The sequence below is a fragment of the Ranitomeya imitator genome, chromosome 6, assembly GCF_032444005.1.
Source record: "Ranitomeya imitator isolate aRanImi1 chromosome 6, aRanImi1.pri, whole genome shotgun sequence".
Taxonomy (NCBI): Eukaryota; Metazoa; Chordata; class Amphibia; order Anura; family Dendrobatidae; genus Ranitomeya; species Ranitomeya imitator.
This window is the reverse complement of record NC_091287.1, coordinates 72769306-72797255: the sequence shown is the minus strand read 5'-3', so window position 1 is coordinate 72797255 and position 27950 is coordinate 72769306. Positions and strand designations below refer to the sequence as shown.

Here is a 27950-nt window from a genome sequence, read left to right as displayed (position 1 = left end):
GATGTCATCCTCTGGGCCAAATCCTGACTGATGACAACCCATTGTTTTCTAATCCGTGCTTGGAGTATATGACTATTTCTGTGTTTCTGTTTGTCCACCTTCTTTTTGAGGAATGATTCCAGGTTCTCAATGGGATTGACAAAATTTCAATATTTTGTTCACCAAGCCACTCAGATGAAAAATAAGGGTCAACCCTGTAAATATTGAGTTTTTGTATAAACTTGATATATTTGTCAATAAAAGTTTAAACTTATTAAATGCTGATAATTGAATTTAGTAACAGTAGAAACATCTGACGAACAGACAATTGCATGCAAAATATGAAAGAAAATGTGAAAAACAAAATTTGTATCGGCCTCACAACTTTTGGCCACGAGTGTACACCAGATCCGAAACGTGTTATAACTTTGCGCACCTGGAATAAAGCAAAAAAACATCTTCCTTTCCCCAGACTTTGCATCTTAGCGGATTGAACTGACTTACAATATCTCCATATTTTTCTATATATTTTCCCAAACGTTTTGGAAAAGGTAGATAAATAAAGTATTGAGGATTTTGTGACCACCCTAACAATTAATCACACATTTTGGTTTAACAATATAAATGTACTACTAATTCTGCATCACCCCAGCGTATATTGCCCGGGCCACTCTGGGTATACGGTAGTAACTTTCTTTTAATAGTTCATCTTTTGCTTTAGTCGTCTTCCATTTAGAAAATGCTGCCACAAGTTATTCTGTCTCATCCACGATGAATAGTACAATCACATTGAATGTTTTTCTCTTAATGTTCCTTTTATTCCTGTTTCTTTTTTTTTAGGGACAAGTAAGACATCTTATAAAGAGCCCGATGTTGATCCTGTTAAAGAAATTTTGGAAGACATTCCCGAACATGAAGAAGATTACCTGGATTTAACCTTAGAAGAAGAAGGGCTTGTTCTTGTGGAATATCTTTCTTACCTCGAAAAGATCTGATATGTTGGTATTTGTTCTTCACTTTCTTCAGAAGAATTCTATTCTTATTAGTTTTTAAAGCACTTTACCTTAATGATAATTTACTGTTTGTGTAGCTGACTTTGCATTAATTTAACCAAGTTGTTTAATTTAAGAAATTGATGACAAATTGCTAAGAATCCCCACCAATGTCTAACCAGCAGGGGTCTGATTGTTGTGCCCCCTATATCTATAATGGCAGCCTCTAGCTGTGCAATGCAGGGAGAAAACATATTGATCCTACACCAGCATCTGCAACAGGGTTTGTATGTTATGGTTGGAGACTACAGAATGTCTTCTCTAATAACCTTGATGTGACGTGAGCTCTTTTCTTTTAATCATTTTTCACCATTTGGAATAGACAAACTTGGGGATGCCAAAACATTCTTCATTACTCTGTATGATGTTACTATGGTGGAACTTAAAGGGACTCTGTCACCTGAATTTGGAGGGAACAATCTTCAGCCATAGGGGCGGGTTTTCGGGTGTTTGATTCACCCTTTCCTTACCCGCTGGCTGCATGCTGGCTGCAATATTGGATTGAAGTTCATTCTCTGTCCTCCATAGTACACGCCTGCGCAAGGCAAGATTGCCTTGTGCAGGCATGTACTACGGAGGACAGAGAATGAACTTCAATCCAATATTGCAGTCAACGGGTAGGGAAAGGGTGAATCAAACACCCGAAAACCCCGCCCCTATGGTTGAAAATTGTTCCTTCCAAATTCAGGTGACAGAGTCCCTTTAAGTTTATTGCTTTTTTTTAGTGTAGGGTCCATGGGTTTGACAACCACATGAGGCAGAATACATTGCCCACATGGGGAGCTAACGAGTACACAAGGTTGTGGGTAACACTGAATGCACTTTTTCGTAAACGGTTATTTAGATTAGTTGGGACCCAACCACTAATACCCCGGAAATGCTGAGAATCAAGCACTGGAAGTCAGACACCGGATTCTGCAGAGTCCAGTCTTGTATGGGGCACAGGTACGCATGTTCCTTCTCCGCTCCATTCATTTTCTGTGGGACTGCCAGAGAAAGCTAAGTACAGCGTTTGGCTATTCCTGGTAGTCCTATAGACCATGAATGGAGCAGAGATGGAACATGTGTACCTGTGCCCCCTACAAGACTGGACTCTGCAGAGACCGGTTCCTGAATTCTGGAGCCTTGTTCTCGGGATCACTGGTGTCCCAACTGTCAGACCCCCAATAATCAGTAACTATTCCCCTATCCTATAATTGGTAAGTTATCCTGTCTTGTGAATAATTCATTATAGTGTTTTTAATAGTAATTATTTTAGTTATTTCACTGGTAACATTACTGCCCTAAGAACAGTTGGCATTGTGTATCGTATAGATGTTAGAAGTTAATCAGCTCTGTTCAGATTTCCACATTTACTATTTAGGTTCTGTTCACATCTGCATTGGCGCAAAACAGAATACCCGATGGTATTAAAGCCCAAACACATTAGAATAGCTGTGGGCTAAATGATCGTTCAGCTGACCGATAGCTCTCCTGACTTGGCTGGGCGCTCCTGTGTTCTCTATGAAAGTGTTGTTGCCAGAATTATTGGCTACCGTTTATTTTCCCCCCGATTACCCAACTGCAGGATGTCTCCATAAACATTAGATGTCGGCAAGTTCAGGCCAATTTATTGTAATGTACAGTACCAGTGAAAAGTTTGGCCACTGCTGTTCATACAATGGTTTCCCTTATTTATATTAGGATGTGCACATTGTAGATTCTGACTGAAAGCAGCAAAACCACAAAGGGACACACTTGGAAGCAGAGTGAGAATAACACATGTGAAGTGATAAGAGTATATGTTAAACTTTAGATACCTTAACCCTTTTCTGACATCAGACGTACTATCCCGTCCATGTGCCCTAGGCCCGCATGCCCATGGACGGGATAGTACGTCACAGGCGATCAGCCGCGCTCACGGGGGGAGCACAGCTGATCGCGGCCGGGTGTCAGCTGGTTCTCAGGGAACCCCTGAAAATGATAATTGAGCCAGCAATACACTACATAGACCATGCAATGCAGATTTTGTATACAACTGTTCCACAATGTTTCCCTTTATGTTGGAATAACTTTTTGAAATCTTGTTGGAGCATGTCAATAAATTAAGACAACTTTATTGTTCTTGGTTGTGTCATTTTCTTTTACATATTTTCTCTTTACTGGGGTGTGGCCGAGCGGTGAGACCTGCCTGCCCTGAGCTCCCGCGGCACTCATCCTTAACAGATTGTTTTGAGTCAACACTCATCCGCTTCCTTAAAGTCCCTGGATGATGGGGAGCTGATCTCCAGGCTGTGGCGGTGTCATGACACTCGCAAAGCAGCAGGGGAGAGACAAAAATGCGGAGCAAGCCAAAATCCAAGATGGCGCCTGCACTTCCGGTGGGTGGAAGCAGAGAGATGTGGTTAAGCAGCTATTTTGATCAAAATCCTGCACTACAAGGATCGAGAAGTCATATTAATTAAAGCAAGAGTCAGCTCGGGGACAGAAAATCTCCTTTTTCCCAAATTTCTCAGTGGATGTCCAGTGCAAAAGGTCTCAGTGTGTGGACATAAAAAGGATGAGGGTGCTGCATCTGCAATACTTACCCAGCCAAGCTCAGGGTGGTTGCCCTTGGCACTACCACATTTTGAGTCCTCTAAAGACTCTGCACTTAGATGGCTGGACAGTCGCGAGCAACAAGTGCAGGAGGAGCCAGAAGGACCCGAGACAGTCCTGACGCTGATAGATCGTTCATCTCTCTACCTCTTATCTCCAGCAGGTCTTGCTATTGCAGGACTGAGGCCTCACTTAATGCTACTATGCGACATTAACTTCTACATTAGTGCGACGTGTCCTCCGCCAAGAAACTAACGGAATGGTGTATTGTGTGTTCATTCTCAGATCCATGCACCTAAAGGTGAAAGTTTTGCTTGAGCCCCATCCCTTGCTGGTAAGGTCAGGTTTACAACATAAAGGGGGGTAGGGTTATACATTCACAGTTGGGGGGGGGTTGGAATGCCTTTGCATAAAAATTTGTATTATCACAGCCGGGAGAACGATAAACTCACAAGGACTATCTTCTTCTGTGAGTGTTCTTAAAGATGATCATGATTGATTTTATTTCTTGGAATATTTGTTGGTTGAGCTATATTATATATTATTATTATTATATATATTTTCCTTGACTATATTAGTAGATGCAAACCCAGCAGTAACAGGGCTACAGGAGACCCATCTAACAAACGACACGATCAATCAGATACACAGGTCCTGCATGGGGTAAACATTACATCTATTTCATTCTAATTACTCAAGAGGGGTTGGCCTAATTGTGTATAAAAGTACCCATTTACGCATTTTGACTCCTTTAAAAGCCCTCACTGTAGATTTGTGGGGCTTAGATGGAAAATGTATTACTTTTAATGTATCATAGTAGAAAGTGATAAAGTGGTAACTACAATCCAAAATATTGGTCTTCATTATGGCAATCAGTGGTTTTAGTGTGGATTGAAGACATGATGAGCTTAAAGCGAACCTGTCAGCAGGATTTTCCTAGGTAAACTATAGGCATTGTCAGGTTGGTGTTGTTCCTGGGGTGAAGAAATCTGTCTTGTAGTTGTTGTGTAATGAGTGTTAAACATTTTCAGTTAATGAGGTGCCTGTGTGTGTCGGGGCAGGACTGTAGGCAGAGTCTGATCGTCCTGCTCTAAGCCAGAGAACCCAAGGAAAGACCTGTCCACAGGCCGCCCCGAAGGACAAGCATGTTGGTCAGCATAGAGAGAGAGACAGACTGCTTCAGGGTTGCCTGTGGACAGGTCTTTCGTTGGTTTTCCTAGCTTAGAGCAGGAAGATCAGACTCTGCCTACAGTCCGGCCCCGAAGCACGAGCATCTCATAACTGAAAATTTCTAACACAGATTACACAAGAACCACAAGACGGATTTTTTCACCCCAGGTATCATTTTAATCAGTTTAATACTGCCAACCTGATAATGCCTGTAGATGACTTAGCAAAATCCTACTGACAGGTTCACTTTAAGAACTTCCTAGTTACAATATTGTGCGGTATGAAAAGTACGGTGGCTCAGAGGTTAGCACTGCAGCCTTCCAGTGCTGGGGTCCTGGATTCAAATCCCACCAAGGACCCAGTTACTCCGGTTTCCTCCCACATTCCAAAAAAAAACAAAAACATACTGATAGAGAATTCAGATTGTGAGCCCCATCGGGGACAGCGAACTGTAAAGCGCAGCGGAATATGTTAGATCTGTATAAAAATAAAGATTATTATTACATCTGATCTGTAGTCAATTTCTGGCACATTTGGTTAATATTTTCCAGAAATTCAATCCCCTTTAAATAACATACAGTGATAGGTTTAAGGGCCATTATTTTGTGAGTAAGAGCAATTTATTGACTAGTAAATTATTATCAGCAGTCCTATAGATTACACAACCAAAGTATGTAAATTTTTGCTAAGTTATGAGATTCATTTTTATCCGTATTTCAAGTAGAAGTCTGTTCTGATTAGTGATGGTTCCCATATTACTGTACAACTCAAATAGATTTTATTTTTTGGCAGTAAAATAAATGTCTCCCCTGAAGACGATCTTTCAGTCAGGTTGATGGAATACTTGAAGAGTTGATATGAATTACAGAAATCAAGCCACACATATGTCGCTATTGCCTGTGGCTGGTGTAAAAAAAAAAAAACATACAGCTCCAGTGAAGAAGATCCACTTAATGGCAACACGATGTTAAAGGCACTTACTGATATTATTAAGCACTGACCGTTAATATACCATATTATGTCATCGCATTGCTAAGCAGCGTGGTCATATGGCACCTGCCGAGCCTTATTAAGGGGTTTCTGGTTTTATAAAAATAAGTAAATCTTTCTGGCTACTATTACATCTGAAGTTCCAGGTATTGGATGTTAAGATTTGTTCATACAGAACTCTGTGGCTGCAGATAAATTTATTAAGCCACATTCACACTAGCAGTATTTGGTCAGTATTTTACATCAGTATTTGTAACCCAAAACCAGGAGTGGGTGATAAATACAGAAGTGGTGCATATGTTTCTATTTTGCTTTTCCACTGATTGTTCCACTCCTGGTTTTAGCTTACAAACACTGATGTAAAATACTGACCAAATACTGAACGTGTGAATGTGGCCTTAAAGCAAGTCCTGTCAGCACAAAATGACTGTTCATAGCAAGCACAGGCGCTCTGTGTGCACTAGGCGTGGCCAAACAGTTTAATGTCACCTACTTACTTTGCACCTATCGCCATACCCTCTTCTTTGATTGACAGTTTTGCAATTACACGAGGAGGGTGGAGATAGATGGAAAACAAGTAGCTGGGAAGATGCAGGTGCACTGAACTGCCCGGCCGTACCTAAGGTGTGCCGAGCACCTACGCTTGGTTTGAACAGTTACAGTGGATACAGAAAGTATTCAGACCCCTTTAAATTTTTCACTCTGTTTCATTGTAGTCATTTGGCAAATTCAAAAAAGTTCTCATTTTTTCTCACTAATGTACACTCTGTATCCTATCTTGACTGAAAAAACAAATGTAGACATTTTCACAAGTGTAATAAAAAAGAAAAACTGAAATATCACATAAGTATTCAGACCCTTTGCCCAGACACTCATATTTAAGTAACATTCTGCCATTTCCTTGTGATCTTCCTTGAGATGGTTGTACTCCTTCATTGGAGTCCAGGTGTGTTTAATTAAACTGTTAGGACTTGATTTGGAAAGGCACACACCTGTCTATATAAGACCTTACAGCTCACAGTGCATATCAGACCAAATGAGAATCATGAGGTCAAAGGAACTGGCCAAGGAGCTCAGAGACAGAATTGTGGCAAGGCACAGATCTGGCCAAGGTTATAGCAGAATTTCTGCAGTACTCAAGGTTCCTATGAGTATAGTGGCCTCCATAATCCTTAAATAAAAGTTTGGGACCACCAGAAGTCTTCCTAGATCTGGCCATCCAACCAAACTGAGCAATCGTGGGAGAAGAGCCTTGAGAGGTAAAGATGAACCCCAAGATCACTGTGGCTGAACTCTAGAGATGCAGTAGGGAGATGGGAGAAAGTTCCACAAAGTCAACCATCACTGCAGCCCTCCACCAGTCGGGCCTTTATGGCAGAGTGGCCCCACGGAAGCCTCTCCTCATTGCAAGATATATGAAGGCCCGCATAGAGTTTGCTAGAAAACACATCAATTACTCCCAGACTACGAGAAATAAGATTCTCTGGTCTGATGAGATGAAGATAGACATTTTTGGTGAAAATTCTAAGCGATATGTGTGGAGAAAACCAGACACTGCTCATCACCTGCCCAATACAATCCCAATAGTGAAACATGGTGGTGGCAGCTTCATGCTATGGGAGAGTTTTTCAGCTGCAGGAAAAGGACGTTTGGTTGTCATTGAAGGAAACATGAATGCGGCCAAGTACAGAGATATCCTGGATGAAAACCTCTGCCAGAGTGCTCTAGACCTGAGACTTGGTCGAAGGTTCACCTTCCAACAAGACAATGACCCTAAGCACACAGCTAAAATAACAAAGGAGTGGCTTCAGAACAACTCTGTGACCATTCCTGACTGGCCCAGCCAGAGCCTTGACCTAAACCCAATTGAGCATCTCTGGAGAGACTGGAAAATGGCTGTCCACCAACGTTCACCATCCATCCTGACAGAACTGGAGAGGATCTGCAAGGAAGAATGGCAGAGGATCCTCAATTAATGAGAAAAAAAGGTACTTTTTTGAATTTACCAAATGGCTGCAATGAAAGAAAGCGTGACAAATTTAAAGGGGTCTGAATACTTTCTGTACCCACCGTATGTGCTGACAGACTCCTGTTTAATGTAGAGAAAAGCGGCTGCTGCAGTGAACACACAGCACAGGTGTGAAATGTCATGGAGCCGCCCATCAAGGACAATAATACAAGGTTGAAGAAGTGATCTAATCTTTCTTCAGGAGCGCACCGTTCCTCTGCCTCTAGGATTCCTGCGTGTTGGGAGGTGGCAGTGCGGTCATGAAAGTGAATGCTCAATCCAGCAGCATAGACACAATAGTCTACACTGTGCCCTCTGCCACGCTGCGTCATAGGAGTGGATGGAGACAAAATGTTCAAATCCGGCCACCTTCAGAGCTGCATTTTCAAGCTTTATAGCAAACAGCAGGCGAGCATACACACTATGCCAAGGAAACCGACTGCCTTTGATAAGACTGCAGAGGTGGCCAGTAACCTGTGCAATGAAGAGTAAACTATAGAATTAAAAATCTCCCCAGTATTGAGAACTGAGAGGATATTTAATAAGCATTAAATGGCAAAGTTGCTTATTTTTCAAGCACTTTCTAATTTTATTCATTTAAGAAGTTGAGACAGCCCCTTTAAGTGTAGAGAAGTGGAGCACTTCCCTGGACTGTGGTCACCATCACAGCACTTGCTCATTTACTTAAAGGGGTCGTCCACTACTCTAACAACTCCTTCTGAATCCCTATGTTTCCTCCCAGTAAGATAATAACACTTATATAACCACTCTGGTGCCAGTGCTGTTCCAGCAGTGACATTGGCGGCAGGGATTGCGTGATATAACAATCAGCGTTGGCTTCATTCTCTTCTCCTGTGGATGTCATTGAAATCCGGCGGATGCGAGAGCTGCGGCTGCTCCTCACTTCCTCTGTCTTGATATGTCTGAAGGAGCTGAGAGTGAAGCAGCCGCTGATTGGCTGCAGTGATCACGTGACATAATGTTACACGAGCCCTGGGAGAGCAGCGCTGACACCTCTGGAACAGCGCTAGCACCGGAGGTCAATATGGCGGTTATTATTTTACTGGGTGGGGGGCATGGGGATTCAGCAGGGCTTGTTCTGAGCAGCGGTTAACCATTTAATGGAATAAATTATTTTTTTCTACGCTGATAAAACAATCTGCGGTCACACAGGTGCATATGTGTCTTTTTATACAGTGTCTGTTAGGCTACTTTCACACTAGCGTTTTCTGCAATCCGTCACAATGCGTCGTTTTGCAGAAAAAACGCATCCTGCAAAAGTGCTTGCAGGATGCGTTTTTTCCCCATAGACTTGCATTGACGACGCATTTGCGACGGATTGCCACACGTCGCATCCGTCGAGCGACGGATGCGACGTGCTTTTGCGGACCGTCGGGAGAAAAAAACGCTGCATGTAACGTTTTTTTCTCTGACGGACCGCTTTTTCCGACCGCGCATGCACGGCCGGAACTCCGCCCCCACCTCCGCGCACCTTACAATGGGGCAGCGGAAAAATGCATCCGCTGCACCCATTGTGCAATGCAGCAAACACTAGCGTCGGAATCTCTCCCCGACGCATTGCGACGGGGAGATTCCGACGCTAGTGTGAAAGGAGCCTAAACTGTACATAGCTGCGATCGCTCAGCCAGTGGCTCATACAGGGTGTCCACGGTTTGGTCACCATGTATCCCTGTCGGGTTCCCTTTAATCATTGTATAATTCAAAGTGATGCCACTTTCTGTTTTAGTTGTTGCCCGTTGTCATTGTCACCATTTTCTGACAGAGAATGGAATGATTCTTTATTCTTCCGGATGATGGAAACTAATAATGACAAACGTTTATGGACTGACATCATTTTGCCTTTGCACATGTCTCTGTTGTGGCTCTGTTTTGTACAAGACCCTTATAGAGCTTCATGACTGCACCTCTGTAAGTAAATGGCGGCTTGTAAATAAATGGGGGCTTTTTCTTTCGGATTACTTTTTCCATATGGGTCTGTGTGCCTCTGTACAGAGTCTTGCATGAGGCTCTGCTGTATTTACACGGGATTGCATAGAGTGGATAGATCTGCAGCAAATGTGAAAAATGTAAAAGGAATGTGTCAGAAGATTTTCCTATTTAATCTGAGAGCATCATAATGTAGGGGCAGAGACAGTGATTCCTCTTACCAGGCTGCTTGTTATTGATTTAATTATAATCAGTGTTTTGCAAGCAGGAGATTATTACTAGAGGGGTATAATTGTCTCATGTAATGTGGTCCCCTTGCTCTGTTTAACCCCTCCACTGATTGGAGCTTTCTGCCTATGCACAGTGTACACAGAATCGGTGGAGTGGGCGGGGTTATTCAGAGCTCAGCATTCAGAGAACTAGTATGTCTACAGCAGAGAAAACAGTCATTTCATCAAAACTGCAGCAAGCAGCCCGGTAAGTGATATATCTCTGGATTAGTGCCTCTGCCCCTACATCAGGCTGCTCTCAGATATGGAAGCAGAGACCTGCTGACAGATTCTCTTTAAGTCCATGCAGGTTTTACACTTCACTGTGTGAACCAGAATGCTGCCATTCACTGACAGCAAAGAAATATCCTGAAACATAAAATATATTACAGAATGGCAGAACTTGTCATTTTACAACAATTAAAGGGGTTGTGCAACCAGGGCATAGACTTAAGTCCCCAGTATGGATCAGAGCAATCTCCACATGTGCCAAGTAACGCGACCTTGCGGCAATCACCAAATACCCTACAATTAGATGCTTTGACTACGATGATGTTTACAACTGTAAAACCAATGTCAGAGCATAATGTACTTTTGCATATTTGGTTGAATACTAAATGTATAAAATACTAAATTTCCAGTTTTCCAAACTTCACATGAGTTCTACGGGATCACAGTCTTCAGTGGCGTCTAGTGTGCAGCCAACTTTGTTGTGAAAGATATGCGGCATGCTCCCCTTCTGAGAGTGCCTACTTCTAACCGACGACTTCTTCTGGTGTTTAGTCTGTGAACAGATCCCTTTAATGTCCCAGACTCTGAGAGATCCATCGTGAGAAGCTGTATAGAAAACATCTTTATGTATCTGCAAATGACAATCAAACAGAAGTTAGAAATGGGCATAAATGATCCTGCACGTCTGAGTTATTACTGGAAGTCTTGACACTGATTGAGTAGCGGCCTCCTGGGCCGGGGAATGCAAAGCATGCATGCCATAAAAGGTACACGTAGGGGGACTTAATAACACACCTGAATACAGTTAATGATAAAAGTATGTCCGTGGAAGACTTGCTGTAAAGTTCCTGACTTTGTGTTAAAGGCCCTGGCACAAGCATCACCACTTCCTGTAAACACTGAAAGAGAGAACAGAGAAAATACCATGTTCACCAATTTTTTGGGCCTACAGATCAACAGTATTTCTGAAAGAGTTACACTCTGAAAAGACCACCCTGCCTACAATGAAGCATGGCGGTGGCTCAGTGATGTTCTATGTCTGCTTCGCTTCCTCTGGCACTTGAAACCTGCAGAGTGTGACGAGCAAAATATATTTAATTTAATTAGGAAATCCTATTGTGAGGAATTCCTTCTGTGGAGAAGCTGAAGGTTGGGTGTAATTGGTCCTTTAAACTACGCAATAAACCCAAGCATACCCCAAAGTCCTCCAAGACTTGGTTTCAGAAGAAGTCCTGGAACATTCTGGACTGGACATCATAGTCGCCTGTCTTGAACCCCATAGAAAAAGTTTGGTGGGCTTTCAAGAAAGCAATTTCAACAAGCAAACCCAAGAATGTTAGTGAACCAGGAATGATTTCTTATGCGGAATAGGCTATGATTCCTCAGGAACACTGCCAGAAGCTGGTGTCTGTCTATGCATCACATTTGCAGCAGGTCATAACAGCCAAAGAGCGTGTTACTCAGGGTAGTTTCACACTAGCGTTTTGAGGAGCTGCAGAGGGCTGCGGACTTCCTCCATGAAGCCTCGCCCTCGGCCGCACTTCCGCCGCTAGCTCCGCCTACTTCTGCATGCGGCCAGCGTACCTATCTTTAACATTAGGTACGCAGGTTGTGCCGCTGTATGCGGATGCTTCCGCATGTGTCGTTTTGACGATGCGGAGAAAAAAAATTGCTGCAAGCTGCGTTCAACGCTGGTCGCATGTTGTGAATTCCGCTCTTGGGCTCCCTCCGGTGGTTGTAAGTGGCACTTTTGTGAGTTCTGCTCTTGGGTTCCCTCTTGTGGTTTCTAGTGGTATGGCTGCTCCTTGGAGTTAGCTGTCATCAGCTGCCTCCACTTATCGTCTCTTCTGCTCGGCTATTTAGGCCTGGCTCTTTCTTCAGCCAGTGCCACTTGTAAATGGTTCCTGGTTGGATTCACATCTCTTTGGAGTTCCCTGTTATCCTGACCAGTTCAGCAAAGCTAAGTTTTTGCTTGCTCTTTTCTGTCCATAGATTGTGGACTTATCCATTCTGTGCTTTCTATGTTTGTCCAGCTTATCAGTGTGAATTAATTCTGTCTTGCTGGAAGCTCTGGGAGGCAGATTTGCCCTCCACACCTTTAGTCAGGTGTGGAGATTTTTTGTAAACTCTGCGTGGATTTTTGTAGTGTTTTATACTGACCGCACAGTATTCCATCCTGTCCTATCTATTTAGCTAGACTGGCCTCCTGTGCTCATCCTGGTTTCATTCTGTGTATGTCTTTTCCCTCTCCACTCACAGTCATTATTTGTGGGGGGCTAATCTATCCTTTGGGGATTTTCTCTGAGGCAAGATAGCTTTCCTGCTTCTTTCTTTAGGGGTAGTTAACTCTTAGGCTGTGACGAGATGCCTAGGGAGAGGTAGGAGCATTCCACGGCTACTTCTAGTGTTGCGTTGAGCTTAGGGACTGCGGTCAGTACAGTTACCACTTCCTTCAGAGCTCGTTCCATGTTGCTCCTAGACCACCGTATCATAACATCGCCGCATCGTCAAAACGACACATGCGGAAGCATCCGCATACAGCCGCACGACCTGCATACCTAATGTTAAAGATAGGTATGCTGGCCGCATGCAGAAGTAGGCGGAGCTAGCGGCGGAGGTTCGGCCGAGGGTGGGGCTTCACGGAGGAAGTCCGCAGCCCTCCGCAACGCTAATGTGAAACCGGCCTAAGTATAAAAGGTGCTTGTCATGAAGGAATTGAATACACTGTGCAGAATTATTAGGCAAGTTGTATTCTAGAGGATTATTTTTATTATTGATCAACAACTATGTTCTCAATCAACCCAAAAGACTCAAATATCAAAGCTTAATATTTTTGGACGTTGGAGTGGGTTTTTTTAGATTTGGCTATCTTAGGAGGATATTTGTTTGTGCAGGTAAGTATTATTGTGCAGAATTATTAGGCAACTTAATAAAAACCAAATATATTCCCATCTCACTTGTTTATTTTCACCAGGTAAACCAATATCACTGCACAAAATTTAGAAATAAACATTTCTGACGTGCAAAAACAAAACCCCCAAAAATTAATGACCAATATAGCCACCTTTCTTTATGATGACACTCAGCAGCCTCCATCCATAGATTCTGTCAGTTGCTTGATCTGTTTACAACCAACATTGCGTGCAGCAGCCACCACAGCCTCCCAGACACTGTTCCGAGAGGTGCACTGTTTTCCCTCCCTGTAGATCTCACATTTTATGAGGGACCACAGGTTCTCGATGGGGTTCAGATCAGGTGAACAAGGGGGCAATGTCATTATTTTTTCTTCTTTGAGACCTTTACTGGCCAGCCACGCTGTGGAGTAGTTGGAGGCATGTGATGGAGCATTGTCCTGCATGAAAATCATGTTTTTCTTGAACGATACCGACTTCTTCCTGTACCACTGCTTGAAGAAGTTGTCTTCCAGAAACTGGCAGTAGGTCTGGGAGTTGAGCTTCACTCCATCCTCAACCCGAAAAGGTCCCACAAGCTCATCTTTGATGATACCAGCCCATACCAGTCCCCCACCTCCACCTTGCTGGCGTCTGAGTCGGAGTGGAGCTCTCTGCCCTTTACTGATCCAGCCTCTGGCCCATCCATCTGGCCCATCAAGAGTCACTCTAATTTCATCAGTCCATAAAGCCTTTGAAAAGTCAGTCTTAAGATATTTCTTGGCCCAGTCTTGACGTTTTATCTTATGTTTCTTGTTCAAAGGTGGTCGTTTTTCAGCCTTCCTTACCTTGGCCATGTCCCTGAATATTGCACACCTTGTGCTTTTTGTTACTCCAGTAACGGTGCAGCTCTGAAATATGGCCAAATTAGTGGCAAATGGCATCTTGGCTGCTTCACGCTTGATTTTTCCTCAATTCATGGGCAGTTATTTTGCGCCTTTTTTGCCCAACACGCTTCTTGCGACCCTGTTGGCTACTTGCCATTAACCTTCGTCCGGCTGAGTAGGTACAATTGTAACTATTCTGTTTTAAAATTGCAATAACTTTTTTTTTTTAAAAGCTGTAGAGGGCTGAAATTTCGTGACATCTCTGCAGTTTTGGTCCAGAATATATTGGCCAAATTTCAATAAAATATATATGAAGGTACAATTGTACCTCTGCAGCCTGTTAACGTTATAAAATTATGCAGCCTGACGAAGGTTAAACGATTGACTGCTCGGTGATCACGCTTCAAAAGTTTGGCAATTTCAAGACTGCTGCATCCCTCTGCTAGACATCTCACAATTTTGGACTTTTCAGAGCCGGTAAAATCTCTCTTCTGACCCATTTTGCCAAAGGAAAGGAAGTTGCCTAATAATTAAGCACACCTTATATAGGGTGTTGATGTCATTAGACAACACCCCTTCTCTTTACAGAGATGCACATCACTTGATTTACTTAATTGGTAGTTGGCTCTCAAGCCTGAACAGCGTGGCGTAGGACAACAAGTATAAAAAGTATCATGTGATCAAAATACAACTTGCCTAATAATTCTGCACACAATGTAGTTGAATAATTCTGAGATTGCATTAGTCAGTAGAAGTGTCATTTTGGGTTCAATTTGGAGAAACCACCTGTTGTATACCAGACTCCTCTGCAAATTGCCGATGTAATTGGCTTCGTGTGCAACTTTGTGCTCCAGTCCCTACAGCAAATTCTGCAAACTAGTATGCCCAACCCGATAAAAAAAACTCATGGCATGTCCTATTCTGGTCTGTTTCTACAGATCATAGTCCGCCATTCAACTCTACAGAAACGTAAAAAACAAAACGATTGCAAACATAAGCCACCCATGGCCCATCCGTCATTCACAGATCTGTTTCTTGCATATCCAAAATTGGACACGGCCATGTGCCCGTATTATGCTCACGCCAATATGACAAACACCTGGGCCGGCTATTTACAGACAGATTCACCGAGATGAAATTCAACTTCATCTCAAAATGTAAACTTCAAATTCTACAATCTTTGTATGTTTTGCGCCAATTAGACATACAAGCAGTTAGTTTTGGCACTATCAAAAACGATGGACTGGACAAATGCGAGTGCCCAGAGGGCCGATCGCTAATATGAAGTCCGTGCTGCCATAGAAAGACCCTTTCTGAAGACGCCATAATACAAAGTCACCATAAAAATCAGGATGATGGCTAGCGGGTTGGTTGCCAAAGCAAAACCAGCTCACTGATCAGTGAATCCCAGTCATTTTATAAGATTCATTAACTGCCGTGTCGTTTGGTTATTCATCCATGTACATGACCGCGGCATAGCAACTATGTCACCCACAGGAGGAAGAATTGTGCAGTGATATTAGAAGCAGTAACTGGAATTAATGATGGTATGCTCATAATAATATTGGAATAAAAGGTAAATATGATAAGGCTGCACACTAATTATGCAACTGCACAGATTACAATGGCATGATAAAACGTATACCGCTATATACGTATATGCTTTGCTGAATTTTTTTAATGCAAATGTATATAAGAAAACTTTGCTTGGAAAATTCCCCTCTGGCTTACACTTGGTAAATTATGTCTCTGGGACGTCATCACATATGTTAACAACATAATTTGAGCCTTAGGTTATGTACTGAAAATCCACAAGTGTCAATAAATGCTGTGCACCCGGGCGGTCCGATACCATCTCTATAAGTGCAGCCTCGCACTACTGACATTTGTTGTGGACGAGAGGGAAGTGTTTAGGGGTCCAGTCTCCCACTTCAGCTACCGTCACATTACCATCTTCTGATAGTGGAACTACATGTCCCAGCTGCATCATCTGATGCCTCAGCCATCGCTCTCTACAGGAAGGTGCACTTAAACATTTGGCCACACCATGATGCACCGAGCGCCTGCACTTGGTTTGAACAGTCATTTTGTGCTGACAGAGCCCCTTTAAACAATAGAATATGACGAACAAAAAGCAAACATGAAGCAGACTTACATATTCCATTATGGTATTTCAAAGTGCTAACGCTGTGTTTATGAGATTTGTATGTTCGGGCGCATTCACCAGTGTCGGACAACCAGCATTTTGCAGTCCGGTCAGCGCTGCCAGAATATAAATGTCGCCCGGCCATCTGTAAGAAGAAGAACACTGTTATGCTATAATTCTAGGTAACTACTACTGATGGCTGGAGGTCAGTGCAACAAAACAAGTGTAGGTCTTCACAGAATAAGAGGTTATCACATATGATTCGTGAACTATAATATTCCAAACCAGCGTAGCACTATCCAAAATTACCACTGCACGAATGATCCAATATTAGAGCATGTGTGGCCAAAAACCAAATCAACAGGAAAATACTCACACATCGGAGAAAGGATCAAGCCTCACTCAAGAGGGAAACAATGGAAATGATGAGCACAAGAGACCCACTACGTGGACTTTGATGTGACCACCCACTAGCGAGGTCAAGGTACATGATAACTAAGTATCTTCGGAACATTTGGTTTAGTTTCACAATATTTTAGACCACTGTGTAGATCAAAACGTAGATAGAAATATGGATATGATTTGTAAAGTTGATATTTCCCCAGGTCATAGCTGTAGTAACATTACCGTAATTGTATTTTTGTGGTTTTGCACGTATCACTCCAACACTTACTTTTGCTATATCTAGGATTTCTACATTCTTCCAACATACAATGCTGTGCAAAAGTTTTAGACATGGATGGAAAAAATGCTGCAAAGAAAGCTTTCGAAAATACAAATGTTAATAGTTTGGTTTTATTAATTAAAATGCATAGTGAATGAATAAAAGCAAAATGTAAATCACATCAATATTTGGTGTAACCAACCTTTGCCTTCAAAATATCAAGTCTTCAAGTCACACTTGAGACTGTTACTGGAGGAAATTAGCAGGACGCTTGTTCCAAACATCCTGGAGAAATAACCACAGATCTTCCATGAATGTCACTTGCACAAATATTTATGTCTCTCGTATAATCATAGATAGACTCGATGTTGAGATCAGCGCTCTGTGTGGGCCACATCATCACTTTCAGGACTCCTTGTTCTCTATACCAAGGATATTTCTTGATTGTAAGTTTGGGGTCGTTTTTTTGCTGCAAAATACATTTGGTGTCAATCAGATGCCTACCTGATAGTATTGCATGATCAATAAGTATCAGCCTGTATTTCTCAGCATTGAGGACACCAACAAATGGCAACGTTGGGGATCGTAGATGCAGTGGTCGGCCAAGGAAACTTAGTGCATCATGCTTATCTCCGTTCAAGATCAGATGTCCACAGTGCCATCAGCTCAGAACTGACAGTAACCAGTGGGACCCAGCTCCAGGCATCTACTGTGCAGAGAAATAAGGCCAGATGTAGTCTTCATGGATTTTGCAGCCAAAAAACATACCTTTAACATGGAAACAAGGCCAAGCGACTCTACTATGCATTTGTCTGTAATAGAAGGTCATTTATTCTCTGTAGGGATGGAGAGCGGTGCAATAATGAGTTCTGCAGGCAGCAATGAAGCATGGTGGAGGGTCCTTGTAAGTTTGGGGCTGCATATTAGAAATTGGAGTTGAGGATTTGGTCAAGATCAACGGTGTCCTCAATGTTGTGATTTCCCGGCAGATACTTATCCATCATGCAGTACCTTTAGGGAGGCATCTGATTGGTTCCAAATTTACTCTACAGCAGGAAAAGGACCCCAAAAAATACAGTTAACATCATTAAGAATGATCTTCAACGTAAAAAGGAACATGGAGTCCTGGAAGTGATGACATGGCCCCCCTAGAGCCCTGATCTCAACATCGAGTCTGGGATCACATGAGGAGACGGGACTACTGGCACAAGCCTACATCCACAGGAGATCTGTGGTTAAAGGGAATCTGTCAGCAGGATTGTGCACAGTAACCTACAGACAGTGTCAACCCGGCGCAATTATACTGATTACAATGATACTTTGGCTGATGAAAGCCGTCTTGTGGTTGTTGTTTAACCTTAATTTTCAGATAAGGTACCGTCACATTAAGCGACGCTGCAGCGATATAGACGACGATGCAGATCGCTGCAGCGTCGCTGTTTAGTCGTTGTGTGGTCGCTGGAGAGTTGTCACACAGACAGCTCTCCAGCGACCAACGATGCCGAAGTCCCCCGGGTAACCAGGGTAAACATTGGGTTACTAAGCGCAGGGCCGCGCTTAGTAACCCGATGTTTACCCTGGTTACCACTGTAAATGTAAAAAAAAACACTACATACTTACATTCCGTTGTCTGTCGTGTCCCCCGGCGTCAGCTTCCCTGCACTGTGTGTAAGCGCCGGCCGTAAAGCAGAGCGGTGACGTCACAGCTGTGCTCTGCTTTACGGCCGGCCGGCGCTGACACAGTGCAGGGAAGCTGACGCCGGGGGACGCGACAGACACCGGAATGTAAGTATGTAGTGTTTGTTTTTTTTTACATTTACAATGGTAACCAGGGTAAACATCGGGTTACTAAGCGCGGCCCTGCGCTTAGTAACCCGATGTTTACCCTGGTTACAAGTGAACACATCGCTGGATCGGCATCATACACGCCGATTCAGCGATGTCAGCAGGTGATCCAGCGACGAAATAAAGTTCTGGCCTTCTAGCTCCGACCAGCGATGTCACAGCGGGATCCTGATCGCTGCTGCGTGTCAAACACAACGAGATCGTTATCCAGGATGCTGCAACGTCACGAATCGCTATCGTTCTAAAGTTGCTCAGTGTGAAGGTACCTTAAATGATATGCCCGTGTCCCTGGGTGGGTGGCCTGTGGGGGGTCTCCATGTGGTGCTCTGATTAGCTATTCATAATGAAGACTGCTGACAGGTCACTGTTCCCTCACTGACCTGCCCCCTAGTTTACATAATGAATATTATATATATCTTGAAAAGAAAAATCCCCTTCTGCAAGCAAGTGTCGGCGGTGGCGCCTGCGCTGCAGCATGATTGCATATATAATGTGTATGTAATCTTTCATGTTATCCATAAATTCCTAAAAAAAAAAATCAGTTTGAAAATGGCGCCTGTGCAGTAGCAGCTATCGGCGATCCAATAGCTGCCACTGCGCCAGTGGCGCCATCTTGCTAGAGAAAAAAACATATTGCCTCCTCCAAGATAGTGAGGCCGGTGTCATTTTCAAACTGATTTTTATATAGATGCTAACTAAATAAATAAACTAAATAAATAGACTACTAAATAAATCCAATATTACTGATAATAAAGCAATGGCCGCAGTCCTGGAGCTGGCAGAGCTTTGGCAAAGAGGCAGCCGGGGATTTGGTCAGGTCCTCTTATCCCAGAAGAAAAATCCAAGTGAAGCGATTACTAGTGCCAAAAATAAGAGTTTCTTCTCCTAAGGGCTCATCTCCACTTGTGAGAAAAACGGACGAGTGCAATCCGATAAAAAATCGGATTGCACTCGGACCAATGTTAATCAATTGGTGACATTCCATTTGCGATTTTTTTCCCAGCCGAAATCGGACTGAGAAAAATCTGTGTCGGCTGAGAAAAAAATCGCAGCATGCTGCGTATTGCTGAGATTCTCGAACGAGACTCGCCAATGCAAGTCAATGGGTGCGAGAAAAAAAACGCACAGCACTCGCACCATGCGAGTGCTGTCCGATTTTTACGCACCCGTGTCCTTAGAAAAGCCGGCAATTCAGCGCAGAGTACAGTAAAATCACACTGACATGTTAGATTAGAGTAGATATATACACATAGAATAGGTATATATACATATATATACAGTGGGGCAAAAAAGTATTTAGTCAGTCAGCAATAGTGCAAGTTCCACCACTTAAAAAGATGAGAGGCGTCTGTAATTTACATCATAGGTAGACCTCAACTATGGGAGACAAACTGAGGAAAAAAAATCCAGAAAATCACATTGTCTGTTTTTTTATCATTTTTTTTGCATTTTATGGTGGAAAATAAGTATTTGGTCAGAAACAAACAATCAAGATTTCTGGCTCTCACAGACCTGTAACTTCTTCTTTAAGAGTCTCCTCTTTCCTCCACTCATTACCTGTAGTAATGGCACCTGTTTAAACTTGTTATCAGTATAAAAAGACACCTGTGCACACCCTCAAACAGTCTGACTCCAAACTCCACTATGGTGAAAACCAAAGAGCTGTCAAAGGACACCAGAAACAAAATTGTAGCCCTGCACCAGGCTGGGAAGACTGAATCTGCAATAGCCAACCAGCTTGGAGTGAAGAAATCAACAGTGGGAGCAATAATTAGAAAATGGAAGACATACAAGACCACTGATAATCTCCCTCGATCTGGGGCTCCACGCAAAATCCCACCCCGTGGGGTCAGAATGATCACAAGAACGGTGAGCAAAAATCCCAGAACCACGCGGGGGGACCTAGTGAATGAACTGCAGAGAGCTGGGACCAATGTAACAAGGCCTACCATAAGTAACACACTACGCCACCATGGACTCAGATCCTGCAGTGCCAGACGTGTCCCACTGCTTAAGCCAGTACATGTCCGGGCCCGTCTGAAGTTTGCTAGAGAGCATTTGGATGATCCAGAGGAGTTTTGGGAGAATGTCCTATGGTCTGATGAAACCAAACTGGAACTGTTTGGTAGAAACACAACTTGTCGTGTTTGGAGGAAAAAGAATACTGAGTTGCATCCATCAAACACCATACCTACTGTAAAGCATGGTGGTGGAAACATCATGCTTTGGGGCTGTTTCTCTGCAAAGGGGCCAGGACGACTGATCCGGGTACATGAAAGAATGAATGGGGCCATGTATCGTGAGATTTTGAGTGCAAACCTCCTTCCATCAGCAAGGGCATTGAAGATGAAACGTGGCTGGGTCTTTCAACATGACAATGATCCAAAGCACACCGCCAGGGCAACGAAGGAGTGGCTTCGTAAGAAGCATTTCAAGGTCCTGGAGTGGCCTAGCCAGTCTCTAGATCTCAACCCTATAGAAAACCTTTGGAGGGAGTTGAAAGTCCGTGTTGCCAAGCGAAAAGCCAAAAACATCACTGCTCTAGAGGAGATCTGCATGGAGGAATGGGCCCACATACCAACAACAGTGTGTGGCAACCTTGTGAAGACTTACAGAAAACGTTTGACCTCTGTCATTGCCAACAAAGGATATATTACAAAGTATTGAGATTAAATTTTGTTTCTGACCAAATACTTATTTTCCACCATAATATGCAAATAAAATGTTAAAAAAACAGACAATGTGATTTTCTGGATTTTTTTTTCTCAGTTTGTCTCCCATAGTTGAGGTCTACCTATGATGTAAATTACAGACGCCTCTCATCTTTTTAAGTGGTGGAACTTGCACTATTGGTGACTGACTAAATACTTTTTTGCCCCACTGTATATATGTCAGGGAGACACCTATATATATATATATATTTATATTTAATGCAGCGCGAGACAGCTTTAAAGCTGGTAATTCAATTACCGGCTTTTGCTTTCTCCTTCCTAAACCCGACATGATATGAGACCTGGTTTACATATAGTAAACCATCTCATATCACAATTTTTTTTGCATATTCCACACTACTAATGTCAGTAGTGTGTATATGCAAAATTTGGCCATTGTAGCTATTATATTTAAGGGTTAAATGGCGGAAAAAATTGGCGTGGGCTCCCGCGCAATTTTCTCCGCCAGAGTAGTAAAGCCAGTGACTGAGGGCAGATATTAATAGCCTGGAGAGGGTCCACGGTTATTGCCCCCCCCCCCCTGGCTAAAAACACCTGCCCCCAGCCACCCCAGAAAAGGCACATCTGTAAGATGCGCCTATTCTGGCACTTGGCCGCTCTCTTCCCATTCCCGTGTAGTGGTGGGATATGGGGTAATGAAGGGTTAATGCCACCTTGCTATTGTAAGGTGACATTAAGCCTAATTAATAATGGAGAGGCGTCAATTATGACACCTATCCATTATTAATCCAATACTAGTAAAGGGTTAAAAAATTACACAAACACATTATTAAAAATTATTTTAATGAAATAAAAACAAAGGTTGTTGTAATATTTTATTTAACGCCCAATCCAATCACTGAAGACCCTTGATCTGTAAATAAAAAAACATAATAAACCAACAATATACATACCTTCCGCAGATCTGTAAAGTCCAACGATGTAAATCCTTCTGAAGGGGTTAAAATATTTTGCAGCCAGGAGTTCTGCTAATGCAGCGCTACTCCTCGCTGCAAAACCCCAGGGAATGAAGGTAAAGTAGGTCACTGACCTATATTTACCTGCATTTGCGGTGAGGCGCCCTCTGCTGGCTGTTCATAGATCGTGGGAACTTTCCTAGAAAGCTCCCTGGCTGTTCATAGATCGTGGGAACTTTCCTAGAAAGCTCCCTGGCTTTCTAGGAAAGTTCCCACGATCTATGAACAGCCAGCAGAGGGCGCCTCACCGCAAATGCAGGTAAATATAGGTCAGTGACCTACTTTACCTTCATTCCCTGGGGTTTTGCAGCGAGGAGTAGCGCTGCATTAGCAGAACTCCTGGCTGCAAAATATTTTAACCCCTTCAGAAGGATTTACATCGTTGGACTTTACAGATCTGCGGAAGGTATGTATATTGTTGGTTTATTATGTTTTTTTATTTACAGATCGAGGGTCTTCAGTGATTGGATTGGGCGTTAAATAAAATATTACAACAACCTTTGTTTTTATTTCATTAAAATAATTTTTAATAATGTGTTTGTGTAAATTTTTTAACCCTTTACTAGTATTGGATTAATAATGGATAGGTGTCATAATTGACGCCTCTCCATTATTAATTAGGCTTAATGTCACCTTACAATAGCAAGGTGGCATTAACCCTTCATTACCCCATATCCCACCGCTATACGGGAATGGGAAGAGAGTGGCCAAGTACCAGAATAGGCGCATCTTACAGATGTGCCTTTTCTGGGGTGGCTGGGGGCAGGTATTTTTAGCCAGGGGGGCCAATAACCGTGGACCCTCACCAGGCTATTAATATCTGCCCTCAGTCACTGGCTTTACTACTCTGGCGGAGAAAATTGCGCGGGAGCCCACGCCAATTTTTTCCGCCATTTAACCCTTAAATACAATAGCTACAACGGCCAAATTTTGCATATACACACTACTGACATTAGTAGTGTGGAATATGCTAAAAAAAATGGTGATATGAGATGGTTTACTGTATGTAAACCAGGTCTCATATCATGTCGGGTTTAGGAAGGAGAAAGCAAAAGCCGGTAATTGAATTACCAGCTTTAAAGCTGTCTCACGCTGCATTAAATATAAATATATATATATATAGGTGTCTCCCTGACATATATATATGTATATATACCTATTCTATGTGTATATATCTACTCTAATCTAACATGTCAGTGTGATTTTACTGTACTCTGCGCTGAATTACCGGCTTTTCTAAGGACACGGGTGCGTAAAAATCGGACAGCACTCGCATGGTGCGAGTGCTGTGCGTTTTTTTTCTCGCACCCATTGACTTGCATTGGCGAGTCCCGTCCGAGAATCTCAGCAATACGCAGCATGCTGCGATTTTTTTCTCAGCCGACACAGATTTTTCTCAGTCCGATTTCGGCTGGGAAAAAAAATCGCAAATGGAGTGTCACCTATTGAAAAACATTGGTCCGAGTGCAATCCGATTTTTTATCGGATTGCACTCGTCCGTTTTTCTCACAAGTGGAAAGGGGCCCTAAAGGTGAGGGTCTTGCAGTGGAAACACTGATTTGGCAATGTCGTGTGAGATATTGGTAGAAGGGCGGAGGACGGTGTAATCACCGGGAAGGGTGAGTCACAGACATTACCAGCCACTAGGTAGAGATCTAGTCTGAGATGTTTGGGAAGGGGAACGGGGTTAGATGGGTCATACTCATAGGAAGATATTACAATATAGCTGGAATGAACAAGTATTAGTGAATATAACCACAAAACACATTTCACATGACTTTGCCAAGTGATGAAGACGGCGAGGCAAGGAAGATCTGCTGAAAATAAGGAGATGACACTGATGTAAGCAATGTCCTTCTGATGCCCTCAGTATTGAGCTTTGTTTTGTATAACGGTAAATTGTAGAAAATTTGAGCATGTCGATGATATAATCCAGCAAAACTGAACCAAGAAAAATATGTAGAAATGTTCTCATTTCTTCTTTCAACCTTTTGTCAGATTAAGTAGAGTTGAGGTCAGCGTGTGTCAGTACTCCGGCAGCCATGGACCTGTCAATATTATCCCGCGTTACATGCTGTCACACACATCACTTGTTTTATTTTCCTTTCCAAGACAAAGATCCTCTCATCCAATAACATCTGAGCTGACGTGCAAGAGATTTTAGAAGACCGACACGAGAAAACGGCCTCGATTTTCAAAGTGGCGGAATATCCACGGGATGATTGCTTTTATTTTCCTTTTTATTGTTCCCAGTGATCTGGTGGTAGAATTACAAGTGGTAACGTGCCAGGACCTACAGGTGATGCGAGAGACAATCCCATCCACGTGTTTTCTTTGGCTGCTTACAGTATTGCACATATCAAAGGAAGGTCAACATCAAACTAAGGTTTCACCACAGAAAGACCCAGGACCCCTGACCTCCATCCCTTATGGGGGATTTTTATCATTCACAATGGCTTCACAAACATATTTTGAACACATTTTAAATGACTAAAATGGAAACCCCCTCATTAAGAATCTGCATCAATAAACTGGAAAAGAAAGGGCCCGATTCCCCAAATCTTTTATACCAGCATTCTGGTGCAAAAAAGCTTTGAAGAGTCCCATAATTTTGGCACAACTCGAGGCGGTGTTAAAATTTGCAACTTTTGGCGTTCACAAGCTATTTTTATTCAGCTTTGACATAGTGTGTTACACTCGGGCAAGGACGCTTGTGAAATTCATGACAAGCGCTGGCATTCACTATACCATAACTCTTACTCCAGCAGGGACTGGAGTAGGATTTGTCACAAGACAAGGTATACATCACTTGTCTGACGTTACTACGGGCATAAATCAGGAGCGTCTGACTACTTTGTAAAGAGCACTGCAGCTTGTAGTGATTAAAAATAATGAGGCCCAATTATAAATATATCATGTACCAAAAAATAATTGATTAGTTACAGTGGAACTGGTATATTTCTATGTAATATTTGAAACAAGAAAGAGACACTGACTGAGAGCCAGCTACACAGTGCAATATATCACTGAGCCGGCTGTCAGTCAGTGTCGCAGTGTGTTTACAGCTGCCGCCCACCATGTACTGAGCAGTGACTGAAGCCATGCCGGCTGCACCTCAATGACTGAAAGCCCAACACTGCTGGGACAAATAAAGTTCATTTCATCCCCGAAGCTGTATTTTCAGTGCTCTGCTTCCTGTCTCTTTAATACAATCATTATTTGTTTTCTGCTGTAGATCTAGCAGTGTTCAGAATGCTGAGCCCTGTATAACCCCGCCCACACCACTGATTGGCAGCTTTCTGTGTACACTGTGCATAGGCAGAAAGCTGCTAATCAGTAGTGGGGAGGACTTACACAATGCAATCGTTTAGTAAGCATGTGACACCTAGCCCTCTAGTGATAATCTCCTGTTGATAAATCACTGATTTTATTGAAACAGCAACACACAGTCTAGTAAGTGACACATCCTTGGAATCAGTGTCTCTGCCACTACATCATGCTGATCACAGATTGTTTATCAAAAACCTGCTGTCAGATTCCCTTTAAGTAAAACAATGAAACTGTAGATCCTCACTCCAGGGTTTGATCACCATGCCCACTAGTTACACACTTCCACGTACAGCAGACCTATCCTTCCTTAACGCTCTACAACTACACAGACTAAACTGTAACATAGTAACATAGTAACATAGTTAGTAAGGCCGAAAAAAGACATTGGTCCATCCAGTTCAGCCTATATTCCATCATAATAAATCCCCAGATCTACGTCCTTCTACAGAACCTAATAATTGTATGATACAATATTGTTCTGCTCCAGGAAGACATCCAGGCCTCTCTTGAACCCCTCGACTGAGTTCGCCATCACCACCTCCTCAGGCAAGCAATTCCAGATTTTCACCGCCCTAACAGTAAAGAATCCTCTTCTATGTTGGTGGAGAAACCTTCTCTCCTCCAGACGCAAAGAATGCCCCCTTGTGCCCGTCACCTTCCTTGGTATAAACAGATCCTCAGCGAGATATTTGTATTGTCCCCTTATATACTTATACATGGTTATTAGATCGCCCCTCAGTCGTCTTTTTTCTAGACTAAATAATCCTAATTTCGCTAATCTATCTGGGTATTGTAGTTCTCCCATCCCCTTTATTAATTTTGTTGCCCTCCTTTGTACTCTCTCTAGTTCCATTATATCCTTCCTGAGCACCGGTGCCCAAAACTGGACACAGTACTCCATGTGCGGTCTAACTAGGGATTTGTACAGAGGCAGTATAATGCTCTCATCATGTGTATCCAGACCTCTTTTAACCCCTTACCGGCATCGGACGTACTATACCGTCCGATGCCGGCTCCCCTGCTTTGATGCAGGGCTCCGCGGTGAGCCCGCACCAAAGCCGGGACATGTCAGCTGTTTTGAACAGCTGACATGTGCCCGTAATAGGCGCGGGCAGAATCGCGATCTGCCCGCACCTATTAACTAGTTAAATGCCGCTGTCAAACGCAGACAGCGGCATTTAACTACCGCTTCCGGCCGGGCGGCCGGAAATGACGTCATCGCCGACCCCCGTCACATGATCGGGGGTCGGCGATGCTTGTGAATGGTAACCATAGAGGTCCTTGAGACCTCTATGGTTACTGATTGCCCGTCGCTGTGAGCGCCACCCTGTGGTCGGCGCTCACAGCACACGTGCAATTCTGCTACATAGCAGCGATCAGCAGATCGCTGCTATGTAGCAGAGCCGATCGGGTTGTGCCTGCTTCTAGCCTCTCATGGAGGCTATTGAAGCATGGCAAAAGTTAAAAAAAAAAGTTTAAAAAAATGTGGAAAAAATAAAAAAAACATAAAAGTTTAAATCACCCCCCTTTCGCCCCAATCAAAATAAATAAAAAAAAAAATCAAATCTACGCATATTTGGTATCGCCGCACTCAGAATCGCCCGATCTATCAAATAAAAAAAAGTATTAACCTGATCGCTAAACAGCGTAGCGGGAAAAAAACTCGAAACGCCAGAATTACGTTTTTTTGGTCGCCGCGACATTGCATTAAAATGCAATAACGGGCGATCAAAAGAACATATCTGCACCGAAATGCTATCATTAAAAACGTCATCTCGGCAAACAAAAAATAAGCCCTCAACCGACCCCAGATGATGAAAAATGGAGACGCTACGAGTATCGGAAAATGGCGCAATTTTTTTTTTTTTTTTTTTAGCAAAGTTTGGAATTTTTTTTCACCACTTAGATAAAAAATAACCTAGTCATGTTAGGTGTCTATGAACTCGTAATGACCTGGAGAATCATAATGGCAGGTCATTTTTAGCATTTAGTGAACCTAGCAAAAAAGCCAAACAAAAAACTAATGTGGGATTGCACTTTTTTTGCAATTTCACCGCACTTGGAATTTTTTTCCCGTTTTCTAGTACACGACATGCTAAAACCAATGATGTCGTTCAAAAGTACAACTCGTCCCGCAAAACATAAGCCCTCACATGGCCAAATTGACGGAAAAATAAAAAAGTTATGGCTCTGGGAAGGAGGGGAGCGAAAAACGAACACGGAAAAACGAAAAATCCCCCGGTCATGAAGGGGTTAATGCACCTCATGATCCTGTT

The 27950-nt window shown here is 43.0% G+C and overlaps 2 protein-coding genes across 4 annotated transcripts in view; one reads left to right on the top strand and one right to left on the bottom strand.

Moving 5' to 3' along the window:
• The window catches only part of NUB1 (negative regulator of ubiquitin like proteins 1), a 97158-nt gene extending 94029 nt beyond the window's left edge, over positions 1-3129 (top strand). For all 3 annotated transcript variants that reach the window (XM_069729766.1, XM_069729767.1, XM_069729765.1), the window contains exon 15: positions 820-3129. In XM_069729766.1, coding sequence (XP_069585867.1) covers positions 820-974 — 155 coding nt within the window. In that variant the 3' untranslated portion in view covers positions 975-3129. The remainder of the gene's footprint in view (positions 1-819) is intronic.
• A 1587-nt stretch (positions 3130-4716) lies between these two features.
• The window catches only part of WDR86 (WD repeat domain 86), a 67004-nt gene continuing 43770 nt past the window's right edge, over positions 4717-27950 (bottom strand). Inside the window, exons 5-7 of the mRNA XM_069729768.1 lie at positions 16157-16292; positions 11019-11122; positions 4717-10854 (exon numbers count right to left, since the gene is read on the bottom strand). Coding sequence (XP_069585869.1) covers positions 10645-10854; positions 11019-11122; positions 16157-16292 — 450 coding nt within the window. The 3' untranslated portion in view covers positions 4717-10644. The remainder of the gene's footprint in view (positions 10855-11018; positions 11123-16156; positions 16293-27950) is intronic.